Here is a 24078-nt window from a genome sequence, read left to right as displayed (position 1 = left end):
ACACCCTATCTAATTACTTGTGGTCTTAAGCTATTCATTTGTAAGTTGGCCAAAGTAACCAGTAAATACTCCTTTGGGGCATATCATTTGTAATACTGATTTATTGGACTGCTGCTTCCCAGTATAGAGGTCTGACCTCATATTTATGATTGGGATGCATAATGTGGAAACAAAATGATGCTTTACCATTTTGCTTTATGAAACAGTATAGACATATAAAATAATAGTTTAATTAAATAAATTGAGACTGTGAATTTTCCCCATGCACTCTGAAAAACACTGTTTTTAGAAACATGCTAACATATAACCTTTATAAAGCTTGGTGGCTAAGGTTCCACAACCAACTTTGGAAATAAATGAAGCACTTCATTGTATATATGCATTTCCCTATTTATTGAATAACTCAACAGATGGGTACTGACTCCTAACTGGGAGTACAGTGATGACCTAGACAGATATGTTTTCTTAATCTCATGCAGCTTAAAAAGCTAGTAGATAAAAGAGGTATGTAAATAGTCAATAATGATGTAAGAAGGTAAATCTTATAGACAAAGAAAAATATACAAATTATACAGTTTTAAAATTAAAATTCATTCTTTTTCTTTCAAATACCATACAGTAATTCAGGTATCATTTCCATCCTTTGGTATGAATCCACTTTAGCATGCAGCCAAAAATTTTACCAGAGGTAAGTTCTGACTTATTAATATGACACCATATTCACAATGGTTCTCAATAACCATACCAGCTCATAATTAAACCCATGGAAACTGGAGAGTTTCCATCATCTCATTTTGCAAGAAAAAGTTTTTGTCAGAAAAGATGTGTATTCCCACAGTTTTCCTTATATCCTCAATCTCAGGACAGAACCTTTACTACTAAACAGAACAAATAAACCTGCTTGCTATTACCTCTGTCTGCAAACCAATCAAGCTGCACTACTTACCCAACTCAAATTTATTTTACCATTAGTGTTTTGATAATAAGAAAGCCATCTTTTGATAATAAGAAAGCAGATAAAGGTTTTTCATACCAAGATAAGCACTGAGAAATTCAGACACAAAGTTAAAACTTTTCTTTTTTCTTTCTGTTCCCTACTTTTCAAGAAGTATGTCCAATGCTCAACCTATTTCCTCTCTCCTCATCTTTGCCATTCTCAAAAAACTGAAAGTCTAACAAATTATGGTAGCTTTGATTATAGAGTTATAAAACTATTTTTTATTTCAAAAATTGTTTGAAATACTTACAAGACTAAATCTATGTATACTGCAAAGTAAATAAAACTGCAGCGTAATATTGTATTGTTTTAAACTCCAAGCCAGTAAGTTTTTAAAAATGAACGCACTCACTTTTTAATTTAGTTAATAAAATCTAACTTAGGCAGAAAAACTCTAGTTTACAATTCTAAATGAAAGGAATATAACTTAAGACTTAACTAAGTACTATACCAATAAATTTTGCTATAGAACAGCCACACAAAGAAAATGTATTTATTTGCTTTTCTCTCTAAAGAGCTCTTCCTAGTCATTTATTCAAAACAGCCTACTATGTGCTATATTATTACTTAATATGACCAGCAACATTTAACATTGCATCTCACATATTTTTGTAGAATATTAATAAAATCCTTGCCTCCACTAAGGATCTAGATAGATTAATAAGAAACTTACTACTTGCATGTACTCTACAGTTAACAACCTGTTTCCTATATATTTAATTTTTATGAATTAAAACCTTCATAACTTTAAAACATAACAATAAGCTGTTTATCTTAAACAAATACTGTAGATAAGATTTCAACAATAAAAACAGAAATGTAAAGAAATTAACCTCTTATGTCCTTCTTACCTTGTTCTAAGACAAATTCACATTAGCAATGTTGCTTTATCTTCACAATTTGAGCTTTTAAAAATGCATACTAAACTTCCACATATTGTATTTCAATCAACTGCCTAAGCTGAAACTACAATGTCATAAATTAAAAAAGCACCTGTTCATAAATTTCTCAACAGACATAAAATCAAAGACAGCAAACACTAACAAATTAAGTAAGGAAAATCAGCCCACAACAATGAAAAGAAGTTAATATATGAAATTCCAGCTGATCAGTTAGTTGACCAGTCTGTTCTGAACACTGATTTTAAGATTACAACCATGTACCAAAGTCATCTCAGTCTAGTCTCTTCATTTTATGTTTTTCTTATAAATTATGGAGCTATGGGAAAAAAGTCAATCACTTTTCAGATGTCTGACTGCAAAAGCACTACTTAGAATAGCAATGATGTGAGTTATTTAAATACAGGATGCTGAATGAAATGAGCATGGTCTGTAAAACAGCACACACTTAAGCTACGAGATACATTACAACATTTCAAGTATCTAGAGGATCTCAACCCTCCTGTAATTCTATATTTGCACAGCTGACAAAAAAAACCTTTGCGTACAGATTTTTTTAGATCTACAAAAAAAAAAAACCCAAAGATTTTCACTATTTTCATATGAACAAGAATTACATCTACATCCTATTATACCATCATGCTTATACCTATTATAAAATAAATTTTAAAGGATGTATGTTAATCTGGGTGCTGGTGGCTCACTCCTGTAATCCTAGCTACTCAGGAGGCTGAAATCTGAGGATCATGGTTTGAAACCAGCCCAGGTAGTAAAGTTCATGAGATGCTTATCCCAATAAATTACTCAGAAAAAGCCAAAAGCTGCAGTTTGGCTCAACTGGTAGTGTGCTAGCCATGAGCAAAAGAAGTTCAGGGACAGTGCCCAGGCCCTGAGTTCAAGACCCAGAACTGGCACCAAAAAACAAAAACAAGATAAGAAAAAATAAAAATAATGCCATCCCAATGACAGACAATGACTTAGGACATTAGAAGATAACAGCTTCATGACTCAGAACAGACTCAGCTGAAGTACATCATCAGGCACCCCGAGAAACACCCAATGATAAAGCCAAAGGAGATTAGTTGTTGGTCTAAAGAGAAACTTCTTCCATTTAAAATTTGTATTTCCAGAAGCACAAAAACAGAGGGTATGTGTGTATGTTTGTGTCCTCTTTTTTGCACATGTAAAAAAAAATCACAGCATCTTCTAATTCAGGTTTATAAAGTCATAGTCAATAGCAATATAATTGAATTGTATGATTTCATAACTTTAAACATAACTTTAAGCTTCATAACTTTAAAATGTAACAATAAACTGTTTATCTTAAACAAATACTGTAGATAAGATTTCAATAATAAAAACTAACAGAAATGTAAACGTAACTTTACAATAGGTAGAAATGCTAATAAAAAAAGAGCTAACAACTGAGTAATTTGGAACATTCAGTTTACTATGAAAATCACATTCGTTAATTCTTTAAAAATTTCAGAAAATAATTCATAATCAAGTATTATTACCATAAGATTTCAGTGGGATTACAATGTTAGTGTATGTTAATTAATGCAGCCTGAAGAGGTTCAATAGATCTTAATTGAATGTATTCTCAAAGGACAAATTAAGAGTCATCCTCAATTTTACTACATGAATAGGTCTAAATGCAAAAACTATAATATGTGAAAGTAATCAAAGAGAATACAAAAAATTTAAAAATATAGGATAATTCATAAAAGAGAAATGCATTACGAACTATAAGATGTGGAAACAGTAAAGAAAGTAAAATAGTGATAAAAAGGACTTAATCAGTTATTATACAAACACTGGACATTTAAAAAACTCACTATGTAAGACTTTTTCAGATGAACCAAATTTGAAAAGTGGTAGGCAAAGGAGAGAAATCAATCTAGAAGCTTTTCCATCTAGGTTTATAATATAAAATGTTAATATTTCAAAATGTTAATAAAAAGAAAAATCTTATAGGGAAATATACTAAATTCACAAAGCATTTAAAAAATTTAAGTAATGATCCAGGTACCATGGCTCATGCCTGTAATCCTACTCAAGAGAATGAGATGTAAGAATCAAGGTTCAAAGCCAGCCTGTGCAGGAAAGCCTGAGAAACTCTTATCTCCATTAACTACCAAAAAAAAAAAAAGAAGTGAAAGGGAAGCTGTGGCTCAAGTACTAGCTAACCTTGAGCAAAAAAGCTCAGGGACAGTGGCCAGGCCCTGAGTTCAAGCCCCAAGACTTGGGCGTGTGCATGTGGGCACGCGTGTGAGTACATACACACACACACACACACACACACACACACTTAACAGAAATAGAATCATCTGAAATGTCATGTTAATATGCAGACACAGCTTTGTTTTCTCTTAGGTTTTAATGTACCTAATTTCTCATGGTATCATCAATTCTCTTTGCATAGTGATATGAATGCTACATGATAGCAGGTAGTATGATAGAGACAAAACACACATTTCAGCAAACTACCACTAACACCAAAACAGGAGTTTTGGATGCCACTGATTAAAATGTTTCTTAAACCATTTACTTACACTAAAAAGTTACGTATCCATATTATATGTGTATGTATATGAGTATCACCCAGTCATTTAAAAAAAATTTTATTGTCAAGGTGATGTACAGAGGGGTTACAGTTACATAAATAAGGCAGTGAGTACATTTCTTGTAAAACTTATTACCCCTCCCTCATTTTTCTCCTACTTTCCACCCAGTCATTCTTATATATAATAAGGTTAAAGTGATAAATGTGTAGTATTCATTCCATGTTAAGATTTCCCCTCAATGTGAATCTAAATATAAAGGTAATACTTCTAAATACTTACACAGATTTTTGAAAACACTAAAGAATTAACTTTTAGAATAAAATATAAACAGACTGCATTCCTATTCTTTTATAAGTGACAATTTATGTATGATTCTGCTAATGTTCAGTTAAATCCAGTGATACATTTTCAGACAAATCACAGTAACTTTAAACTATGAAACACTGCCCTCTGTAGGACACTGTTTTATAGGACACTTTTAAATGACACTGAATTAAATAACTGAATTTACACAATATAATGTGGTTAAAGAATTCTGGATTTTCCTGTTATTCCTGAAGGAAAATTCTTATACTATAATAAACTATTTTTTAATGATTAATGCATAATTTTCTATAAACAGGTATGTGTTTTCAAGAATTATTAAACTAACGTCTTGTTGCTGGTTGAAATAAAGCAATCTCCTATGCTGTGCAAACAGTACTTGAAGAAACAAAATAACCAGAAGAGGGTTAAATACATCCTAAGGTGAAATGTAAAGGGAATTGTATTACTTGTTCTGGAAAAAGTAGGAAATTAGAATAATCTAAGGACAATTTATTGTGTACCTAATGGCATGGCCTTGTATGGAAGGAATATGAAAAAGAATTCAAATTCTTTAGCTCTGATGAGCTTATCTTATAGACTGGAGATAGTTCTACCAATTTTAACAGTTAGATGAGCTTCTTTCTGAGATGAAAATTTTAATGCATGAGAAAATATAACTTAAAAGAATGATTCTCTAAGGCTAGGCATGGTGGCACAATGTCTGTAATGCCAGCTGTTAGAGAGACAGAGATAGAAGAATTGTGGCCTGAGGTCAACAGGACCAAAAAAAAAAGTTAATGAGACCATATCTCAACAAGATGGGTGTTGTGATTCACAGATGTGGTCCCAAAGGCAGGAGTATCAAAGTAGGAGTATCAAAGTAGGAGTCCCAAAGTTCAAGACTGGCCCCAGGCAAAAAGCATGTAAAACAAAAATCAGTGGGGATATGGGCCAAATGGTAGAGTGCTTGCTTACCTAGCAATTGGAAGTTCCTGAGTTCAAACCTCTGTACTTCCACAAAAGAGACAGAGACAGACAAGAGATAGAGACACAGAGTGAGAGACAGACAAGCAGGCAGGCAGAGAGAGGCAGAGAGTATGAAAATGACTATCTAGCCTAAGTTAGCAAAAAAAGCCAAAAATTAATTCAATACTAATACCTGATTATCAGTAAGAATTAAGTATGAGTGATAAGAATAAATAGGTTTTGACAAAATAAATATAATTGCCTAATTACTTTTCGAACACAAATTCTGAATGTTTGGTGTTGTTTGTGCCAATCAGGGCTTAAACTCAGGGTCTTTTACTCTCACTTGGCTGTCTTGATTATGTCTGGCACTCTACTCCTTGAGCTATTCCTCCAATCTAGCATTTTTCTGGTTAATTGGAAATACAGTCAGTCTTAGACTTTTTTTTGCCTGAGATGACTCCAAAATCTCAATCCTCATCTTTACAGGCAAGTATATACTATATAAATTAATCTATTCGGACTTTCAACAAATTTTTATTTGAAAAATTAAATAGATGATGCTACAAAAAGCAGATAATCAGGCTAGGCGCTGGTGGTTCACACCTGTTATCCTAGCTACTCAGGAAGCTGAGATCTGAAGACTACATTTTGGAGCCAGCCCAGGGTAGAAAAGTACATGAGACTCTAATCTCCAATTAACCAATAAAAAACCCAAAGTAGAGCTGTGGCTCAAGTGGCAGAGTACTAGCTCTGAACAAAAAAGCCCAGGCTCTCAGTTCAAGCCCCAGGGAATGGATGGATGGACGGATGGATGGACGGACGGACGGACGCGGACACGGACACACAGACACACAGACACAGACACACAGACACACAGACACACAGACACACAGACACACACACACACACACACACACACACACACACACACACACACACACACACACACCACAGAAGCAGATAAATAACAGATTTTGTAAAAGGTTAGATAGTTACTAGCAACTAGACCATCACTTACTTGTCTATTAGAGCAAGCAGAGTGTCAGTCATCCATCTATGCTATTTATCCTCCTGGAAAATACAATGGATTCTGGCACAGGAAGGTGAAAAGATATCTTATTAATAAGATTCTGAAGACAGGCGCCAGTGGCTCATGCCTATAATCCTAGCTACTCAGGAGGCGGAGATCTGAGGATCAAGGTTCAAATCCAACCGGGACAGGAAAGTCCATGAGACACTAATCTCCAATAAACCACTCTGAAACCTGAAATGGCACTGTGGCTCAAGTGGTAGAGTGCTCGCCTTGAGCTGAAGAGCTGAGGGGCAGCACCCAGGCCCAGACGCCAAAACCCCACAACGGACCAAAAAAAAAAAGATTCTGTATAAACAAAGATTTCAAAACCTAAAGAGTTAAAAAAAATGAAAAGGAAAAAGCAAGGGAATGACCAGTGAAAACTACGGTATTAACAATACCACTGAAGCACACCGAAAGCCCTACTGACTTGTGAGAATAAAACTGTCCTATTTACAATGAACTCTGCTCCCTCTGGTGGTCAGAAGAGGTTTACTAAGTGTGAGTAGAAATGGAAGTAGAGGGCAAAGAGAAATGAAGCAGGAATTTTCCAGTTTAACCTTCTATATCTATATATCAAATAAATGTTCAATTTACAGAGACTAAGTTTTTTAAAATAGAGTTGAGTGTTAGGGGGAATAGCTCTGCAGAATTATATAAAAAGTGGAAAGATAGATCTAAGAAATAGAAACGTATGAGTGTGAGGGGTGAGGGACTTTTAAAGTATCATTTTATACTCTTCTATATTGTTTAATTTTTATTTACATAAGGCCTGTACTGATTTCCTAAAATATATTTATTAAGCAATATGAACAAATACCTTTACCTTTTCACACATTTACAATCAAGAGTATATTCCCCTTCTCATTCAGAGTAAAAACTATAATCCTTACAACATATGTACCCAGCCCAACCGTATTTTATTTTTCTCTGCCCCTCACTCCCTCCCCATTCAGACCTGGCAGTTTCTACCACACAGTAAAGATGACTCTGCCTTAGAGATTCTTACTGACTGTTCCCACTAGTCTGTGGAATGTTCTTCCCCAGTATATAGCTCAGTGTCACTTTTTCAAAGTTATTATCAGTGGCACATTTTCTGTGAATATTCCTTGATCATAACATTTAAAATTCTAACTCTCCTTCCTATAACCCTATCCTCCTCTGCATTCTTTTCATAGTATTAATCCCCTCCTAATCACCTACTATATTTAGTAGTACGTTTTAGTATTTATTTGTCTTATTACTATCTTTGTTAGATTGTAAACTCCATAACTTCAGGGACTACTCTTTTGTGTTACCAACTGCTATATCTCCAGTCCTGAGAGCTGCAAATTACACATAGTGAGTATTAAATTAATGTGTAAACTGAATGACTAAGTAATACTTTAACAGATATTTGAAAAGAAGAAAACACTAGCTGGGTACTCATGGCTCATGCCTGTAATCCTAGCTACTCAGGAGGCAGAGATCTGAGAACTGTGGTTCAAAGCCAACCTAGAAAGTCCATGACACATCTGCAATTAACCCCCAGAAAAGTGGAAGTAGCACTGTGGCCCAAAGTGGTGGGAGTGCTGAGCAAAAAATATCAGGGTCAGCGCCCAGGACCTGAGTTCAAGCCCTATGGCCAAAAAAAAAAACCAAAACAAAAACAATGTATTGCATTTTATGGAATAAATGAGTGTCTGATTTTAGGATTCAAATTCAAATTCAAGGCAATTACGATCTTTTAAGGCAGGAAGGCTGAAGATGTGGCTTACGTGACAGAATGCCTACTTAGCAAGTGTGAAGTCCTGAATTCAAATGGCAGTACTGCCAAAATAAAATCTTCTAAAGTGAGGCATGGTGGCACACACTTATAATCCCAACTATTTCAAAGGCAAATGTATGAGAATACTAAATTTAAGGCCAACCAGGCAGATAGGAAGAACCTGCACCTCAAAAAATAAATAGATAGATAGATAGATAGATAGATAGATAGATAGATAGATAGATAGATAGATAGATAAAATAACATAACCTGAAGGGAAGCCAAAGAGGTATAGCTAAGGTGGCAAAGGGTTTTAACAAGCACAAGGCCTTGAATTCAATCTCAAGAACAGTTATAAAAAACAAAATGTTTCAGTTTATATTTATATTTGATTCATCATGAAACAGTAATCTTTTAAATACTAGGATAAATTTTAATTACATATCAAAATACTTTTAATCAATGAGGTATTACTAAAGATCAAATTTCCTCATTCTGCTATCAGTACTCAAAATCCTTTGCATAGGACTCACAAAAAATAGTAGCCATCATATTACACACCGAAGAACAAGAAGCTCTTCAAAAGAGCTATGGAAAACATATCAGGTGTTATTTAGGAATTATAGAAAAACCATATAAGTCTTTCATTTAGAAAACACCATCTTCCAGAACTGTTAATATATTATCAGGCTATAAAATATCTTTTTTGCCCAAAGTAGAAAATACATTAAAATTACTATAGAATTTAAGAGTTTAGTAGAGTTACATCACATGTCAATGTTATTTCTTTACAAGCAAGGCAGCAACTTCAGAACACTGTTACTTATGGTTTAGGGCATTCGCATAAAAACAATCTCAGTTTCCCAAGTGGCCAATGAGTCAAATAACAGCAAATACAAGGTGTCTAGGATGCAATTATTTTCCAATTTCACCAATGCTTTTACAAAACTGCCTTATTCATCAAAACTCATCAAATTATACAGTTAAGATTTGTATATTTCGGGGCTGGGAAGGTAGCTCAGCGGTAGAGTGCATGCCTTGCAAGAATGAAGCCCTAGGTTCGATTCCTCAGCACCACATAAACAGAAAAAGCTGGAAGTGGCACTGTGGCTCCAGTGGTAGAGCGCTAGCCTTGAGCTGAAGAGCTGAGGGACAGTGCCCAGACCCAAAGTTCAGGCCCCATGACTGGCAAAAAAAAAAAAAAAAAAAAAAGATTTGTATATTTCACTGTATATTAACTTTACCTAAAATGAAACTATGAATAGAAAATTCAGTTCAAAATTTATTTTTCACAGTGATATAGATTAGCAATATTGAAACTACTACTTGGTACCCTAGGCTGGAGCAAATGAATTAGTACATTGAGGAGATTAAGAGTCCTACTGAAAAAAGGAGTTAGAAATAAGTGGAAGAGTGAAGACAAGAATGCACACAATAGTGCTGAGCTGGAATTTAAAGGCTTCAGTATGAACTTGTGGTTTTAAATATATAACTATTTATTTATATGGGATATATCATGACAATTTATATACATATGTCTGTGTTCGAGTATTTATGTGTATTACAAATATTTATAGAGAATATGTTTATGAATCCACATATATGTAAGTGTACATATCTATACACATAAATAACATACTTACATATACACACACATATTTGGGGGGGGGCAGTCCTGGGGCTTGAACTCAAGGCCTGGGCACTGACTGTCCTTGAGCTTCTTTTGCTCGAGGCTAGCACTCTACTACTTGAGCTATAGCGCCACTTCTGGCTTTTTCTGTTTATGTGGTACCTAGGAATTGAACCCAGGGCTTCATGCATTCTAGGCAAGCACTCTACCACTAAGCCACATTCCCAGCCCCATACTTATATTTAAATGTTATTAAGATCTGTCTGTTTGAGAGGGCCTAGAAACAATGTAAGCCCAATAGCAATAACCATACCCAACATCCACACCTTAGTTTACAAATATATTCTCTATTAATAGGAACCACAGGAAAACAGCTTCCAGGGTTAGAAGAAAAGTATCAGATGAGCCAATGTAGTGGACTGAATTGTGTCCTCCAAGAAAATATGTCTATGCCCTAACCTAGGCACTTGTGAATGAGACCTTACTAGGAAAGTCTGCATATATAAGTAAACATGTTGGATTGGAGGGGATTCTAAACCCAATGAACCCAATGACTCATGCTGGTATGAGAGAAAGGAGAGGGAAATTTACATACAGACATAAGAAGACAACTAGGTGAGAAAAGCAGAGATGAAGTTAGGCTATCCCAAAGGAAGGACTACCTCAAGCCATTAGAAAAGCCAAGGAAAGATTCTTCTTTATAACCTTCAAAGGGAACATGACTGCTAACACCTTCTTTCAGACTTCTACCATACAGAACTGTGAATCAATTTCTGTTGTTTGAAACTGTAACAAAGTATCTATTGTTTACAACTGTCCTAGGATAGTAATACAACTTGGAACATCTTGTGTCAGAAAATGAAAAAATGAAAGCTGAGCATAACATGGCTTTAATCCCAAGAACAATGAAGACATTGTTCTTGAAGGGGCTCCTACTGGTCAAATAAATTATTTTAGTGGATTGTACCCCACTGAATAAAACAGAAATCCCTGAGTCTCAACTGATATCAATATGCACATATCAATATGATTATCACTAGACAATCTTGTTCAGTAGACCAGGCCCTGACCACTGTCTACCTAAGCCATTTCTCAGGATTGCTGGGCAGCAAACCACTTTCAGGATCAAGATAACATCTCTCCAACCTTGCTTCTATATGCCATAAAAATGTTAAGTCCTCAGAGTTCAGTACTTCTTCCCTATAACACAATCCACTACATATGCAAGAATCCAATAGAGCCACCAATGTCATTCCTGTGGGATTAGGTGAACCTAAGAAGTCAATGTAAACTAAACAAAGCTTGTGAATTTGCCATGCTATGAAGAACAGACTTTTGGAGACTCAAGCATCTTATGCCTACTGCAAACATCTAAGACAGAATAGCAGGATAACTGAGCTTATAAGCAGGGTAAAATCTGAATCTGACCCTTCATGTTCCTCTGCATCCTAGCCAGTATTTGTTTCATAAATTATTATGACTGTTTTTAAAGTAGTTATACAAAGAAGTTACCATTTAACAAAGCAGTTTATGAATATAATATATCTTGATCAATGTCACCCCTTTCAATCTTTCAATATTCTCACCCATCAATCCCTTACCCATCCCTTCCCTCCCTCTTCTTAATTATGTAGGATATATATTTGTAGGATTCTTGATTACACTCTTCCCTTCTCTTCATTTGTCTACTTCTTGCCTCTTGACCCACCCCTTTCAAGTACCCATTTCCTGATGTTTTACTTTGCTTAACTTTGACTTTGTCTTCAGAAGGAATTACACTACTGAGTTCTCCCTTAAATCTAATGTATTTCAGTTAATACATTTGTATGCACTTTCATACCACCCAATGTATTTACTTATTTATAAATATAAACTTTTTATATTTATTTACTTATATTTCTAAAAATTCTCTACAAATTAGAGACGTTCTCAGTAAGACTAGCTATTATGTTATGTTTAAGCAATAGTATTCTCAGATAAATATTGCAGGAACTAGACTTTTGAGGAAGGCAAAATTCAAAACATGTTTCTTAATGCAAACTTCAGTTTAAAACACTTGTTTGAAAGAAAAATTTTGGGGAAGTAATATGTACAATCCAAAGTCTTACCTGAGGATTCCAGCCTGGATCTAATTTTTTAACTGCTGCAATATATTCCTGCATTGCTTGGTTGGGGCTTGAGTCACCAAGTGCTTTCCATGCTTCCCTACAGTAAAGAAGATTTTAAAAAAGCCTATCAGTAACTATGTAAATATCACTAACAGCATATTTATTTTATATTTATGTTTGTTAAAATACTGCATATAGTCTAGAACACATAGATAATAAGCAATGAATAAAAGAAAAGCCCTCTTTTTTTTGCTCTTAAGCTGATCTTCAACAGTGTAAACATGATCACTCCACTTAAGGATACATATTGTAAATTTTCTCTTATGACTTTATTTTTGACAGTGTTAGGGTTTGAATTCAGGGCCTTATACTTGCTAGGCAGGCATTCTACCAGTGAGCCCCAGAAATTTTAATAATATGATGATACCTGTTAAATTCTAGAAGATCACAAACCATCATAATAAAAGATATTAATCACTTCTCCCAAATTCAACTGACCGTATGAGAAAGACCCAACAGACTAACAAAGGTAGTTTCCATATTACAAATTAACAATCTTAATGACATTTTGGTAATGTGGAAACTAATCATCACAGAAGAAATGGTATTTCCTGAAAAAAATGAACCAAACTTCTCTCTTTAAGGTATGAGAAATCCATCTTCCTTTTCTGCTGTTATGCCATTTATAAACCCACTGGTAGCTACAATTTGGATCACCAAAGGTAGGGGTTGGTGAGAGTGGAATCAAGTATTCTACAGAGGAAGGAGGGAGGAATTTCAGACAGTATAAATCCAAGGGTAACATTTTAGTCCTGTACCCATTTTTGTGCTGACCCTTTCTTTTTCTCTTCAGGCTGCTGGCCAGACCTCCTTGGTTTTTCACTGTCAATTCTTTCTATTGCTAACCATGATTCTCTATTTCTCTGATCCACTGTAAAACAGATTTTTTTGCAATCTTCCTACTCTTGCATGAAAATGACATCCTTCTGAGGTTTTCTAAATTATTTTTACTGCAACTCTTGAAGGTTACTTGTATATACTGTAATACTTCATCCTTAAATTCATCAGCTTAAATCAAACTTGGGAAACTTATTATAGAGACCAAATGTTCAGATTTTCCTGATTTTCTAAACAATATCCTTTAGGACTTTATTTATGACTTTCCTACCAAGATTCAATTCAGCACTGAATTCATGTATCTTTTGACTTTGTCTTCCATGATACTGACCCTTTTCAGGAGTTAAAACCAATTAATTGTTTTATGAAATCCTCTTCAATTTGGATTTGTATAATTGTTTCTTAACCTACATAGTATTGTTGTGAAAATAATTAATCATGATTAAAAACAGGTTAAATATTTAAGTAACAGTAATATATCAGAGGCATGTCCTTTATATGTATACCAACTGGGGACACACGATTTTGCTCTGTGCAGTCAGTATGGTGATTGATGGATTGGTGATGATAGCAGTATCTGTCAGTTTTCTCCTTCATAATTAATAAGTAAACTGTGGTTAGACTATGTAAATATTACTCTCCAGTAGTATGTCATATAACATTTTGGCTTTCAATGTTGATTCTTGCCTAATAATAATGCGTTATTTTTAGGTGGCTATACAATCTAAACTTACTTAACTGCTAGAAACAATGGAAACATAGATAAATCATAGAAGAAAATAATAATGAAGTCTTATAAATTTATAAATTAAACCATGAATCTTACAATAAGCTAGATGTGGTGGCTCCAGACTGTAGCCTTAGTACTTGGGAGGCAGAGACATGGAGATCACAATTTGAGGTGAGTCCAGTTCAAGAAACAAAAAAAAAAAAATCCACAAGATTTCATCTGAATCAATAGCTAGACACAGTGATAGGCACTTCTCATCCCAACAATGCAGTGAGAAATAAGCGGGAGGATGGCAGTCCAGAAGGGGCTGGCCATAAAGTGAGACCCTGCCTCAAAAATAAGCAACACAAAAAGGATGGCTCAAGTAGTAAAGCACCTGCTCTAGAAAACATGAGGCCCCAGTGTTCAGACTTAAGGTACTTGGTACAGTGGCTCACTTCTGTAGTTATAGCTACTTGGAAAGCAAAGATTGAGAAGATTATAGTTCAAAAAGTTAATGAGACCTCGTGTTATTTGAACAAGTAAGTATTACATGATGGTACACACGTATAATCCCAGCTATTAGAGAAATAGATTACGGGATCATAGTCTGAGACCAGACAGGATTAAAAATGTGAGACTTTCCCATATGTAAAATATACTTAGAACTCCACAAATTAAATCCCCTACAACAAATCCTCAAAGAAACAACCACCCGATTAATAAGTGGGCTAAAGACTTAAAGAGAGTTCTCTGAAGAGGAAATAAGAATGGCTAATAAGACACATGAAGAAATGCTCAACTTCTCTATCCATGAAAGAAATGCAAATCAAAACAACACTGAGATTCCACCTCACCCTTAGAATGGCTATAATCAAGAAATCTATTAACAACAGATGCTGGAGGGAATGTGGCCAAAGGGAACTACTACATTCTTGGTGAGAGTGTAAACTTGTTTAACCACTTTGGAAAGCAGTGTGCAGGTTCCTCAAAAGACGACACACAGAGCTCCCCTATGACCCAACAATCCCACTTTTGGGCATTTACCCAAAGGATCACAAACAAGGCCATACAAAAGCTACCAGCACAACTATGTTTATTGCAGCATTATTCACCATAGCTAAGATATGAAACCAACCCAGATGCCCCTCAGTAGATGAATGGATCAAGAAAATGTGGTATATATACACAATGGAATTCTATGCCTCCATCAGAAAGAATGACATCGCCCCATTTGTTAGGAAATGGAAAGACTTGGAAAAAATTATATTAAGTGAAGTAAGCCAGGCCCAAAGAAACATAGGTTCCATGGTTTCCCTTATTTGCAATAACTAGTATATGTCTAGGACAAATAGAAAAGGTCAAAAACTATGTACATATGACCATATAAGTTGATGCTAAGCTGAATGAACCCCAAGACAGGGACACAAGAGGTTTTATCTTTCCGTGCTGTTGTTTTTAATGTACTTATAATGTACTATGTGATTTTTTTTTGTTTCTTTTGTATGTTCTTCCCCCATGTATAATCCTGTTTTCACTGTATTTGATTCTGGTGCCCTGCATCTTGTATATACATTTTTCTAATTTGTGGAGGGGAAGGGAAATAACAAATGTTGAAATAAGGATACAGGTTGACCCACTGTAACAATGAGATGTACAAAATATGGACTTTACAACTTCAGGGCGGGAGGGGGGGGGGCCACAGAGGAGTTGGGAGAGGTAGGGAGGGAAGGGATGGTAGGGGAAAAACAAAGGAGGAGGTAAAAATGCTGAATAAGAAATGTACTCATAAAAATAAATAAATAAAAAATAAAAAAAGAAATGTACTCATTACCTTACTCATGTAACTGTAACTCCTCTGTGCAGTATCTTTATAATAAAAATATATATTAAAAAATTTTTTAAAGAGAAAAAAAAATGTGAGACCTTATCTGAAAAAATAACTAAAAATTATCAACGGGCTGGGGATGTAAATGGCCAAGTTCCCTTAGCATTGCCCCTTCCCCTAAATCAGGTAATCTAGAACAGTAATAAAATGCCAGAGAACTATTTGTCATCAGCAAGAAAAATTAAAACTTGAACCAGAATGTAAATTAAAACACTGTTTTCTTTACTAAGAATGTCTTATTTTAAAGAAATACGTATGACAGCTGAACTAGAATATGACATAAGGAACTGAGATCCAGATTCAAGTTCAGTTCTTACAGTTGGGCAACAAATAGCTGGCAGACAGACCACTTGTTCAGGCAATTGCATATTACACAGGACCATGTTAGAATAAAGGGTTATAATCTACCTTTTTTTCATGTACTATATCACTTAAGCCATTCTGTCAGCCCTTTTTGCTTTAGGTTATTTCTTCAGATAGGGATTCACTTTTTTTATTTTATTTTTTTTTGCCTAGTGCCAGTCTTGACTGAGATCCTGCTATCTATAGCCTCCTACATAGCTGTGATAACAAGTGCATGTAGCCACACCTGGCTCTACTGTTTCAAGTGGATCTTGTAAATTTTTATCCAGGCTGACCTCAAACTATAGTCTTCTGGATCTTCGCCTCCTAAATAGCTGAATACATCTGATCCAGAACCCATCCTTTAGCATTTCCTCTCCCTTCAAACATATTTCATCTTTTTGAAAAGTGATACCCTCAAGGATGAACAAATGCAACAGTGATACTCACTAGCCACTATGCTGAAAATGAACTATACAACTTGTGGGTGCGGATGGTAGGGAAAAACTGGAAAAGAGCAAGGAAGGGGTGACATTGTTCAAAAATATACTCATTATCTGACTTACTTAACTGTAACCCCTCTGTACATCGCCTTTATAATAATAAAAAATTTTAAACCATACCCTAAATATTTAAATTATTCATTTAATTCAGGGTTGATGCTCCAAAATCTTCCCTCTTCACTAACTAATGCTCTTTATTGTATAGGAAACGTGTTTTTTCACTTAAACTACATAAGAAAAATAAGCATTATTTGATCAGATAAAATAATACGTATTGAAATAAACTCCAGGAAATGGAAATAAGAGGGGTTTTTCTTTATGTTATTTTTGTTTTCTTTTCCTTTTGTTTGTTTATCTGTCTTTGGGAAGGTAAGGGGGGACACAGAATTTGTGGGACAAAGGGTGAACAAATGAAGCAGTGGTACTCACTAGACACTATGTTGAAAATGAACTACACAATTTGTGAGTGGGTATGGGAGAGAAAAACCGAGAGAGCTAGGGAAGGGCTAACACTGTTCAAAAAGGAATGTACTCTATCTGATTTATATAATTGTAACTTACATAATTGTAACTTATATAATTGTAACTCTTTCTGACATATAATTGTATAAAGGTGTACATTACCTTTATAATAACAATAACAAATGCATGAAGAAGAAAAAAAGACCTTATAAATGGTATGTCAGAACCTTTATAAGTAAAACTTTAGGGAGAAACTCATCTTTCCCTATCAGAGAAGTGAAGTGAGTATTTGAATCTGTATCTTATTTCCAAGAAGTTATTATAAGCATTTCTTTCCTATGGTGTGGGTAGAACAAAGAATAGAATAGTGCCACATCAAGAAGATCAAATTGGGGCAGAGGAAAAGAGTACAAAATGTTCTCTTCTCCCTCCATCCTTTTGGTTTTCTCTCAAAGATAGCTCCAAAGAAAAGTAGTGAGCCATTAGGAGATGTATAATAGACAAGAAAAACCTTCCAACAGTATCTCTGTGGGTGATCACAGATATACTTTTAAAGAAATACATAGATATTGTAAGCTACTTACATACCTACATCATTGAATAAGAAGAGACTTAGCTAAAAGCTGATTCTTTTAATCCTCCCAATTGCCCGCCACTAGCACAGACTATAAGAGAGATTAACATAAAAATACTTTAATCTGCTCACTACTGTCTAATTCCTAAACACCTAACTCATTTCCAACAACTTCATTAAAGATTCCAAGAATTGCTTACCATTTTTGCTTCCCTTCAAAATCAAAAAAACTTGGTTTAGGAGTATTGCAATTTCCAACTTTAACCTAAAAGAAGTGAACAGAAAAAAAATCAAGAACTTTATTTTTCCAGTAATTGTCTAAAATTTTTTTCTTTACAAATTATGTATGCTTAGAAATTAAGGTTAGAAAGTATTTTCATCTATACAGAATAACAAAATGACTTTTCCTTTTACAAAAGCAAGCAAACAAACCAAACCTTATATACAGGCAGTTTTGGCTTACTGAAAAAATAATTGTTATCTAAGTCATAATATTCAATGTATATATGTAAAAATGGAACCAGGTAACTTGAGTGTATCTGTGGAGTTGGGAGAGACAGGAGAGAAAGACAGAAGGGGTAACACTGACCTAGATACATTTACTCATAAACTGACATGTTGAATTGAAACCCTTTTGAACTAAAGATAAAAATCTTTAAAAAATATTAATACTATAATACAGAAAAAAGTATGGGTGACAGTTAATTTCTAAAATAGACTAATTATAAGACAAATTATAAATGTACATTGCATTCTTTGTCTTTAAAACAAAGGTGCGTGCGTGCGTGCGTGCGTGCGTGCGTGCGCGTGTGTGTGTGTGTGTGTGTGTGTGTGTGTGTGTGTGTGTGTGTAGGAGCCAGTCCTGAGGCTGATCTCAGGGCCTGGGCACTGTCCTTGAACCTTTTTGCTGAAGGTGAGTGCTCTACCAGTTAAGCCACAGTTCCACTTCTGGAGTTTTGGGGTAGTTTATTGGAGTCTCACAGACTTTCCTGCCTGGGCTGGCTTCAAACTATCCTGCTTAGGTCTCAGACTCCTGAGTAGCTAGGATTATAGGTGTAAGTCACTGACACCTATTTAACAGAGATTGTTTTAAACATGCAATTGCTAATCTTTAAAGTTCAATCTTTCATAATTGATACACGGATTCTTCATATTGATAGTAGTAACATTTTATTTCTCTCAGATTCTGGGATAAAGTATACTATTTTAAAAGTTCCTTACTATGAAACTCATCAACATGAATTTAGATGCCAACAGCCAAGGGAAAAAAAATTTGAGGATTCTCAACAACACAAATTCTGTTACACAATAATCTTCTCTGATTTGTAGTCAATACCTCAAATTTTTGGTAAGTTACAGTTATTTTCAAAGTGGTTATGCATAAATGCAGCTCTACATGGAATTCTACATGGAATTGTAGAATTCACTCTTGATTGCCACTTCCAGTAGAGATCTCCTTTTCTTATGAACTATTAATAGCACTTATTCTATATATTGTTTGTCACATCTTCTACTTTATGTCAGAATGTCTTATCTGTTAGATCAGAGCCTCAAAGAAATAATTCTTAACTTGCTCACAGCACCTACTTGTTAGGAACCTTCCCATTACCTCTTATTACTTGCCTATTTGAGAATTTGCTAAAATCAAACTGATGCCTTCATCTAATCATCCGATCTACTTTTACCTTAGGGGTTTTTAGTTGTGTTTTGTTCATATTATTACACTCAACTGAAATGCCTTCTCTTCTCTCAGCTTGCCAAAATACTATTGCTCTGTCTAGACTAAGAACTCTCTCAGTCTACAATAATTTCCTCCACCTCTAAATACACACACACACACACACACACACACACACACACACACACACACACACACAAAATCACTTCCTGAGCAATAAATTCTGTGGACCTTTGGTTGTTATTAAAATGTATATTTCTGTAGGAGCAGTCTTGTTATGAAGGAATGGAGGTCTAGCTGAGAGAAAAGGCACTGCATTTCTTCAGCCACTATTAGAAATGCTTCACATTATCTTAAACAAGGCACACAATAACCCTGTGAGATATATCATTATAACCTCATTTTATAAATGAGAGTAAAGATACTCAAAAGATGTCACAGTTCATACATTGATAGGTCCTTATCAGCAGTCAAGGTCTGAGTCTACGCCTGTCTGATTCAGGTCTAATTCTAATATTCCTTCCAAGTCTAATAGTCCTTCACTATATCATTCTACTTTTCATGCTATTCAGAATCTAGGCTTCAGTTCTGGCATTTCCAAAATCACATGAACTACTAGATGGTTAGAAATATAAAGAGCCAAATTATACAAAGTAAGATATTATAAAAATAGCACTTGTAGCTATTTTCTTGTTGTTATTTTGGCCCAGACACCAGCCAGTACTGGAACAAATGTCAGAATCTGTTCTCTTTTTCTCAAGTAACAGTCACCTAACCCACCAGTACACAAGGACACACAATTTCTGTCTCAGGATTCAATGTGTGTGAAAGCCATGAAACATCTTTAAAGGGCTCATTCTCTCATTTTTCTTTGCCCTGGCTAGATCATAAGACTCTGCAGCCCTGAAAAGAGAATTTGAGACAATTCTCAAAATTTTGGGGCCCATAATTCCTTTACAAAGAAATTAAGCACCACAAAGTTTCTGCATATGTAGATCATATCAATCAATATATACGAAATATATATTAAATATAATATCTATCAATATATACTATATATTAAAATTTAGAAGAGGTATTTTTAAAATATGTACTAATCCACCTGAAAATAGCAATAAACCTATTATGTGTGAACATAAATGACTACATTTTATGTAAAAAAAAATTTCTAGTATTGGGAATTAAACCCAGGGCTTTGGGCAGCATACTATAAGTAGACTCACTCCCTCAGCACTTTGCTTTTAGTTTTTTTGGTCAGGGTTTTGCTAACTTTGTCTGGGCCAGTCTCAAACTACAATCCTCCTAACCCTCATTCCCAAACAGCTAGGATTACAGATATGTATCATCACATCTGGATCAATTAACCACATATTCTAAACTGAAAAAAATTCAGTAAGAAGCTTGGCACTGTTTTACATTTTGTAAATCCCTTTAATGTCTGACACATTTGTATTGTCATACTTAACTGCTGCAGTTAAGTATCCAGTCTATTACTGGATGTTGCTTTGGCTGATGTACTTGAAGAAATTTGGATTCACATAACCATGGGGAGGGGAGGAAAGGGGAAGAGAGAGGAGAGAACTTTTTGCAAGAAAACTAATTCCAAGGTCAATTTGGGGACAATTTTCACTGAACACTATAATTTATGTCACTTTTACCTGCAGCTATATCTCTGTCACACAGATATTCATCAAAATCATCAGTCTTCAAAGAAAAGTTCATCTCTACTCACAATGGAACCTCTCACACTGTTTTTAAAAAAGGTAGTCCTACCAAGAGGCAAAAAGAAAACCCTAAAAATTTTTAGCTAAAATAGTCTTTTATCCAGAACTTCATTTCCTGAAGTGTTACAAAGACCTTTTCCTGAGCTCCTACTCAACTCCTACTCAACATTTTTGTATGTTTAAATCTATATTTCTCAAGTATCTTGTAAGCCTCCTAAGGGCAAATGTCATTCATGATGCTTTTCCTTCATTGAACTCTCTATACAGGACACTCAAAATGTTTAGCACCTAAGATGCTGATCAATATTTGCTGATACTGATAAAGCATTTTTCCTTCTTTTACCTAACAACTCCAAGAATGATAAATGTGGTTTACATAGGTAACAAAAATCATCATTTCCATACTTCCAGGTAAAGTTCAAAGCCTCAGACAGAATCAGAAATACAATCCAACGCTGACTGATATTTGTGATTCTACACAAGTTGCTTACTCTGGTTTTATTGTTTTTGTAAAAGAAAAAGATGCAGGAAGTTGAGGCAGAATAATTTTGAGTTCAGAATTTTACACCAGACTAGGCAATATAAAGAGAGCCATCCTATCTTGGGGATGAGGAGGAGCAAGGATTATTTCATCTGGAGTTTACTAGTTATAATTCTTTTGGGTGTATGTTTCAAACCTGGGAGTATTTTCCAGAGTAAAACATAAAAAACTCTGATGATGTGTAACAGAAATACATCTTTTTGGGGGGGGGGGTCCGGTCGTAGGGCCTGAACTCTGGGCCTGGGTGCTGTCCCTCAGCTCCTCAGCTCAAGGCTAGCGCTCTACCACTTGAGCCACAGTGCCACTTCCGGCTTTTTTCTTTTTGCTTATGTGGTGCTGAGGCATCGAACCCAGGGCCTCATGCATACAAGGCAAGCGCTCTACCACTGAGCCACCTTCCCAGTCCCCAGAAATATATCTAGTCATAAACAGATAAACATATCCAGCCATAAACCAACGATTCTGGTTTTCCTTTTAAAAAAAAATAGCTAGGTTTTATTGATTACAATCCATTATTCTCTTATATCTTAAAATATCTTGATTACCATGTACACTTCCACAGGATCTTTAGGCAACGGTAAATACGTGATCAATCTTACTTTAGCATCCTCATATTGTAAAAGCTTCAGAGTTGGCTAGAGTGCAAGATCCTTGGATCCTTGAGTAAGTCCAAGAAGACATCGGAAAAACTGTCATTCGGTGTCTGGCTAAATAAATACCACTCTTGGACAGGAAGACACATCTTTTCCAGGTCCAGAACGATGCTAATGGTCATCGGTCAACAATAACACACACACACACACACACACTTCATAGCCCCTTGTCATTGAGTGTGCACGTCTGCTCACAGTGAAGGAGGCGGCCAGGGTCTCTGGCGAGCGTGCACACACCCCCTCCCCACGTTACCTGCTTGTACCTGGCATACAGGTACAACAGCTGTTCCCGGCTGGCCACCTGAATGAGGCCTTGGAGGTGCGCGGCCGCCTTCTCAAACAGCTCCGCCAGGCTCCGGGACGGGTCGCTGTCGGGGCTCTGGAGACACTCCATATCCCCAGAGTCGTCCCCTGAGCTCAGCTCACCGCCACTGTCGCCCGTGGCGGCCCCGGCGGGCAGGAACGGTGTAGCCATGTCTCCAGGCTCGGCCTGCCCCCCACCCCCTGTCCCCCACGGCCCGCTGGGTCTCCGGATCGCGTGGCGGTAACAGGCTCGCGGGCCCGGATGGCTCGAGGGGTCCCCAGCCCACTCGCTCCGCGTCCCCTCGCGGGACTCGGCCGCCTCGCCGCTGCCACTCGCCGGACTCGGAGGGCTCGCTCTGCTCCCCGCCGCTGCCTCCCCAGCGGTCCCCCACTTCTCCTCAGGATATCGCTCCAACGGTACGAGGGCGTCGGGAAGCGACGCGGCCGGGTGGCGTGAGGTACAGCGCGGCGCACCGGCCTGCAGCGGCCCGGGCTGGAGGCGTGAGCTCGAAACGGCGCGCGCACGCCGGGGCACGCCGGGGCACGCGCACGCGCCCCCCCCCCCCCCCCCCCCCCGCTTATGCCGCGCGCCTCCACTGCGCCTGCTCCGCGCAGGCAGGGGGCGGTGCGGGCGGCGCTTGTGTGGAACGCCCTCCCTCCCCCTCCGGTATCTCGTGGGGCCTGGCCGCGGGCCCGGTGCTTAGGAAAACTACCCAGAGTCGTTGGAGTGTCCGTTAGTCGTTTGGTTGGGATTAGTTACCACACACTCTGGAACCCGTTATCGGGAAAGGCTATCACGGGGGTGGGGGCGGGGAGGAAGGCGCTCACCGCTCGGTTGTGTAGCCTTAGGGACCGAGTCGCGGGAAACAGGGAGCTGAAGCCGAAGGTTCCGCCTGCTCGCGCCCACCCGGGGGGCGGAGGGGGGTGGGGAGCCCGGGCGCCGGGGTGGGCCGCGTTCGCTCCCGGGGCCCCGCTGCTGAACAGTGGTAATGACTCCGGCCCCACTCCGCCCTCCACACCTGCAGATCGCATGTCTTCTCTGGGGCGAAGACGGTGGAGCCCACCCCACACACTCGGCATCAGTTCCTGTCTTGGCTACAGCTCAAACCAAACCGTACGGCATAGCTCAGCCCCAAAGGTACGAACAGGTTTACATGCGAAATCGCTAACAGATGGTCCAAAAACCCGAACTATAAAACACACCTACACGGGCTGGGACGGTGGCTCAGTGGTAGAGTGCTTGCCTTGCATGCATGAGGCCCTGGGTTCTAGTCCTTAGCACCACATAAGCAAAAAGAAAAAAGCCGGAAGTGTCGCTGTGGCTCAAGTGGTAGAGCGCTAGCCTTGAGCTGAAGAGCTGAGGGACAGCACCCAGGCCCAGAGTTCAGGCCCCAAGACCAGACCAAAAATAAATAAATAAATAAAACTTAAGGCTTGGGGCTGGGAAGGTGGCTCAGTGGTTAGAGTGCTTGCCTCGCATGCATGAGGCCCTGGGGCTCTAGTGCTAGA

At 37.1% G+C, this 24078-nt stretch overlaps 1 protein-coding gene across 2 annotated transcripts in view; it reads right to left on the bottom strand.

Annotated features, from left to right (window-relative positions):
* Positions 1-23069, bottom strand: part of Acbd6 (acyl-CoA binding domain containing 6) — a 145047-nt gene extending 121978 nt beyond the window's left edge. The window contains exons 1-3 of one of the 2 annotated variants that reach the window (XM_070034116.1): positions 22520-23069; positions 17871-17935; positions 12296-12392 (exon numbers count right to left, since the gene is read on the bottom strand). In XM_070034116.1, coding sequence (XP_069890217.1) covers positions 12296-12392; positions 17871-17935; positions 22520-22741 — 384 coding nt within the window. In that variant the 5' untranslated portion in view covers positions 22742-23069. The remainder of the gene's footprint in view (positions 1-12295; positions 12393-17870; positions 17936-22519) is intronic. The other variant, XM_070034115.1, reaches the window with a different exon arrangement.
* Positions 23070-24078: the final 1009 nt, after the last annotated feature.

Source organism: Dipodomys merriami, unplaced genomic scaffold (genome assembly GCF_024711535.1).
Source record: "Dipodomys merriami isolate MVZ:Mamm:240054 unplaced genomic scaffold, mDipMer1.0.p SCAF_24, whole genome shotgun sequence".
In the NCBI taxonomy this organism is placed as follows: domain Eukaryota; kingdom Metazoa; phylum Chordata; class Mammalia; order Rodentia; family Heteromyidae; genus Dipodomys; species Dipodomys merriami.
The sequence above is the reverse complement of the archived record's forward strand: the minus strand, read 5'-3'. Positions and strand labels throughout refer to the sequence as shown.